Consider the following 5,650-nt stretch of genomic DNA (forward strand, 5'->3'; position numbering starts at 1 on the left):
AAACAACCCTCAATTTTAAAAAATTTAACCTTATAAATTAAAAGACATCTTATAAAATAAAAAAGAATCAAGATTGTGGAAAATTTTAAATCGGTTTCAGTTGCCACCGTTTTTGCATGATTGTCAAGTGTAAGCACCAAAGATAGGCCAAAAATAAGTAGGTAATAAATTTAACTTTTGGATGACATTGACTATGATATGTTCTAGCTAGAAACCAAATAGATGTATTGGTTAGTGTGAAGCTATCACCATTGCTGTAGAGTATATACTTTCATGATAGTCAAGGATATAAGCCAAAAAAATAAATTAACAAATGAAATTTTGGATGATATTAACATTACATATTCTAGAAACCAACAAGAAGTATTGATTAGTATCAAACGATCACCACTTCTGTAGAGTGAATACGTACATCTTGAGATCGATTCTACTGATATAAGAAATAATTGAATTATTAATTACAAAAGTTAAAAAAAAAAAAAAAAAACAAATAAATTGATAATTGTAAAAGAAAAATATTCCATTATAAATAAAAATGTGAGACTAATTGAAGGGAAGGCTGGAAGGATAGAATTTGCTGCATGATTTACAAGTGTAATGCAAAAGATTTTGAGTCAGCTTTATTTGCATGTTTGACAAGTGTAAGCACTTTGGCAAAATAAATAAATAAATAATTGTAAGTACTAAAATAATGCATTCTAGAAACCAACTACATGCATGTATTGATTAGCATCAAACTATCAAAAGTATCGTAGAGTGAACAAGTAGATATACCTTGATCTCATACTCTATGGTATAAGAAATAAATAAATTACAAATACAAAAGACAAATATAACATTAAAAAATAAATAAATTGATATTACATAAGACAAATACACTAGCCATAAAAAATGAAAATGTAAGGAAATGTTTTATTATGTCGCAAGAGAATAGTTTCATGCAACAATTAAATTGTTTACAAGATAATTTTGTTGATATATGGGATCCTTGGGAATTAGCTACTTCGTCACCTAGTAGTAGAATAAAAGAGACAAATCGAAGGGGGAAAGAAAAGATAGAATCTCCTGCAAGCAAATAAGGTGATTTTTTTATTAAAAAAAAATTAAGTTGATTTTAAATTTTATTGCGAAAGTGACCAAAGAGAGCCCAACTCGTCTCAAATGTTGTCATCTGAATAATGCTCCAAACCTTAATTTACTTCGACCTTTCCTATGGGCGGCCTTGGCCTTTTGCTTCTCACACCTCTCCCAATGTTTTACTCTTACTAATCCACTCTTTCAAACCACGTTATTTCTTTCTTAATATTTTCTACTTTGTTCTGTAGCTTTTTGTGTCTATGTACTCTATAAATATCTACTTCTAGCTCCAAACCCTTCAAAAAAGTCTTTCCTATTTGATTCTAGCACTTCAAGTATTCTTCCTTGTGTCCTCAAACAATGGGGCTTAGAGATGAGAATGGTGGTTTTGTTTTTGATTCAGCTATGCTTCAAAAACAAGCAAACTTGCCTAGTGAGTTCCTTTGGCCACAGGAGGACTTGGTTGAAGCTCAGGAAGAGCTCAACGAACCTCTAATAGACCTGGGTGGGTTCAAGAGAGGTGACGAGGTGGAAACAGCTCGAGCTGCCGAGCTTTTGAGCAAGGCTTGCTCGGAACATGGTTTCTTCCAAGTCACCAACCATGGTATCGATGCCACTATCATTCAAGCCGCACACAATGAAATCGATACCTTTTTCAACTTGCCCCTCGACAAGAAGCTCAGTCTTCGCAAGAAGCCTGGCTCTCTCAATGCCAATGGGTACTCAGGTGCACATGCGCATCGTTTTCAATCAAAGTTGCCATGGAAGGAGACATATACTCTTCTCCACCATGAGAATGACCCATCGAACCCCAACATTATTGTTGACTATTGCAAGTCTGTCATGGGAGAAGATTTTGAACACACAGGGTGAGATCATCATATATAGATGGATAATGTGCATTTACCTTACATTAATTAGTTTGTGTTTATATATATGCTAATTAAAACAAATATTATTATGTATTTCTGGAGTACAATGACATAATACTCAATTTTTTTACTATAGGGATTTATTATCACATAAAAGTGAGTATTATGTCACTGTATTATCAAAGTACTAACTAATTGCCCATAAAAAAAATAAATAAATAACTAATTGCTCTAAATTAATTATAGGAATGACTTTCAAGTTTGGAAGCTTATTTTACTCCAAAAAAAAAGTTTGGAAGTTTATTTTTTAACCAATAAAGACCAAAAAAAAAAAATGTCATGATTTGAGGTCAAAGATTGCTTTTTGTTTGCAAGTTTGTTCTAGACACATCTAACAGAGCATGGATTTTGCTTCTTTTTTTCTTTTTCTTTTTTATTTTTTTATTTTTTTGGTGGAAAATATAGTTGGATTTGCCAAAGATACTGTAATGCCTTGAAGGAACTCGGTTTATTGATTACGGAGCTCCTGGCAATTAGCTTGGGTGTTGATCGTTTTCACTATCGCAATTTTTTTGAAGATTGTGTCTCAATGATGAGGTGCAATTACTATCCCCCTTGCCAAAATCCTGGCCTCACCTTTGGCACCGGACCACATTGCGACCCAAACTCCTTGACCATACTTCATCAAGACCAAGTTGGAGGCCTCGAAGTTTTTTCAAATAACAAATGGAAAGCAATTCGACCTGAACCAGGTGCCCTAGTCGTAAACATTGGTGATACCTTCATGGTAGGTCCTTTACAATAGTATTATCAAATAAAATTCTGTCCCAATGTGGGTGCTATACTCTATTATTGTTCTCTTATTTTGTTTACATTAATTATTGTTGTATACATTAAATTACACACTATCATACATATTTCAACTATTTTAAAAACACGATTTCAGCTGTCTGTCTCTTAGACACGTGTATATATAATAATCACCATTCCTTGTTTGCTACTACTCCAGTACTTAACAATATTGCAAAAGAGCATGCCCTTTTTTCTTTTCTTTTTTCAAGATAAAGATCATACACTCTCATAATCTAAGTGTTTTTGTATAAATCTCTGCCTTGAAAAATTGAATCTCAATTTTTATACCTACACCCACTAGAAGTTGTAAGAAATGAACATCACACCAAAAGTATGCATTTGAAGTTGTGCGCAATCATAGAAAAGACTCCTATTAGTTTTTGGGTCAGGGGTCAGGCTTAGGTTCAGTGTTCAGTAATATTGGACTCATTGAGATGATGACATGTGTTTATTATTGGACACGTGTCACCGTCTGATTGGATCAAATATACTTGATACACTGAACCTAAACCAAGTTTTTAATTTTTACTGTATTAGGCAACAAAATTGGAGACAAGTAGGTCTTCGCATTTATTATTTTCTGTTAAGATTAAGACATTAAATAACTTTTTTGAAATGACTAGTGAAAATCAATTATAGAGTATCACTCCACATCCACATATATAAAGGTGTTGGCTTTAGCTGTTTCAAAATACTAGTATGTATTTAATTTGAAGAACTTCCAGAGCCATGCAGCTGCAATCCAATGGCTTTGGAGTGACTTTCATGTGACTTGTGGGACCATCAGCGTGAACCAATAATTTTTATGAACACTTTATGATTAATGCAATATTTGATAATGACTTTGTAATTTTTCCGTAGGAGCTAATAATATCTCCATTGATAAGAAAATGACAATAGAATAATTTGAACTTTGAATCCCTAGTAAGACAAATATACTTATATTTTTTTTTAACTTTTTATTACCCTTATTAAACTTTACAAGCTGAGCCAGGTGGCATTCATGCATGATAACTACAATTGTTTAATATATAAAATGCATATTACTATTTCAAAAAATAAAATAATAGGCAAAAAGGGGCTGCAAAACACGAGAGCAATGAAAAAGAATATGATAATTGTCCATATTTTATGTACAACTGTTTTGTATGGGATTTAATGTATCTGGGTACCCTACAAGACAGTGCTCTATATATGCTATGTTTGTATAAATAGATTACTTATATAAATAAAACATCTTTCTTTGACTCGTAATAATAATAATAATAATAATAATAAATGGTAGGCATCCTAACTTTTTTGTGGAATTAAGGTCGTCTTTATGTCAAGTGCTTATCTCTGTTGAGAGTAAAAATTGGAGTATGTAGCATTTTATCTCATGTGTAACAATTAAAAAATTAAGTTTATTATCCCTTAATAGTTTAAATTTTTAGGATAAGTAATAATTTATTTTATATGTATGTTTGTTTTGTCACATGGATTGATAAATTTGTTTGTTTCCATAAAAAAAAAATATTGTTTGTTTGATATACAGGCATTATGTAATGGGAGATACAAGAGTTGCCTGCATAGAGCAATGGTGAACAGGAATTTGGAGAGGAAAACGATTGCTTTCTTTTTGTCCCCAAGAGAGGACAGAGTGGTGAGACCCCCACAAGAGCTGTTTAGTCGAGAAGAGCCAAGGAAGTACCCGGATTTCACATGGCCAGAATTCTGGGAGTTTTCACAAAAGCACTACAGGTCTGATGTCACTACCATCGACAACTTCATCAAATGGAAACTATCTTCCAAACCATCCGGCACTTTTACTTCTGTTGCTTGATCAATCGCTCAACTGGCTATGCCATTTATAATTAAGCTTTTCTTTTTTTTTCTTTTTTTTTTTTATGTTAATTTTTAAAAAATTTCTCCAGCTAGTATTTGCTTTTGTGTACCTTTTAGTACTTCTTGTTACCCAATTGCATCTTAGTATTATCATTTCTGAGGGTTACAATTAATGCTATCTTTTCGCTTATGGGTTTTAGCTTTTTGGCTATGACTGCACACATTTTTAGTGTTTATTACATACACTTTGCTGCGCACATTTTTAGTGTTTATTATATATACTTTGCTACACACTTTTTTAAACACACGCAAATATTACACTGAAATTGTGACTTGAAATGGAAATCATGACTTTAAACGATTTCAGTGCAATTTTTGCCTATGTAAAAGCATGTACAATAAATATTTTCTTTTTGTTACATATGGATCAACTATAAGGTTACCTCTTCTTCTTTTTTTCTTTTTTCTTTTTTTTCCTTTTCTTCTTTTTTACACCGAGTTTGGGAGGGTTTCAGTTCCCTCTAAAAGTCAAACTACAAAGCTAACCTTAAAAAAAAAAAATCAGTATGCCTCACTAATTGATAATCTTATCTAAAAAACGATCAGATTTCATATGTTTAGTAAGAAATGAACTTGGATTAATGCTTGCACTTGATTAAATATTATCAATTATAGATGGAGGAAAACTTCTAAAGAAGAGAGAGACGACCAACTAACTTTCAAATCCAGATGGTTATACCGCTCTGAAAAATTTTAAATAGAAAGGATTTTTTGTTCTTTCATAAAATGGCTAACTTTTTTTTTTTTTTTTTTTTAATACAAGATAGAAATTCTAGTCTAGTCTAATTTAAGTATATACGTGTGTAAAATTCCCTTTTGAAGACTTGAACTCCGACCAAGGGTATGCAGTAATATAAAATGGCTAACTGAATACATCATTGAGCTCTGATATGTTTATATACAGAGAGAGAGAGAGAGAGAGAGCATAAATAGTAGGAAAGTTTCATTACAGCTAATCCATTTAC

The 5,650-nt window shown here is 32.0% G+C and overlaps 1 protein-coding gene across 1 annotated transcript; it reads left to right on the plus strand.

Moving 5' to 3' along the window:
- The first annotated feature begins 1,136 nt into the window (after nucleotides 1-1,136).
- On the plus strand, nucleotides 1,137-4,857 carry LOC115962827 (gibberellin 20 oxidase 1-D-like). The gene is made up of 3 exons (XM_031081701.1): nucleotides 1,137-1,946; nucleotides 2,415-2,736; nucleotides 4,336-4,857. The coding sequence occupies exons 1-3, from the start codon at nucleotides 1,438-1,440 to the stop codon at nucleotides 4,621-4,623; spliced, it is 1,119 nt and encodes a 372-aa protein (XP_030937561.1). The 5' UTR covers nucleotides 1,137-1,437; the 3' UTR covers nucleotides 4,624-4,857.
- The last annotated feature ends 793 nt before the right edge of the window (nucleotides 4,858-5,650 follow it).

The sequence above is a fragment of the Quercus lobata genome, chromosome 10, assembly GCF_001633185.2.
Source record: "Quercus lobata isolate SW786 chromosome 10, ValleyOak3.0 Primary Assembly, whole genome shotgun sequence".
NCBI lineage: Eukaryota > Viridiplantae > Streptophyta > Magnoliopsida > Fagales > Fagaceae > Quercus > Quercus lobata.

Excerpts from the sequence above, each read along its gene's own strand:
- LOC115962827 (XM_031081701.1), top strand. The coding sequence starts at position 1,438 with ATGGGGCTTAGAGATGAGAATGGTGGTTTTGTTTTTGATTCAGCTATG. Across the intron at positions 1,947-2,414 it reads GAAGATTTTGAACACACAGG|TTGGATTTGCCAAAGATACT; the intron begins GTGAGATCATCA and ends TGGAAAATATAG. Across the intron at positions 2,737-4,335 it reads ACATTGGTGATACCTTCATG|GCATTATGTAATGGGAGATA; the intron begins GTAGGTCCTTTA and ends TTTGATATACAG.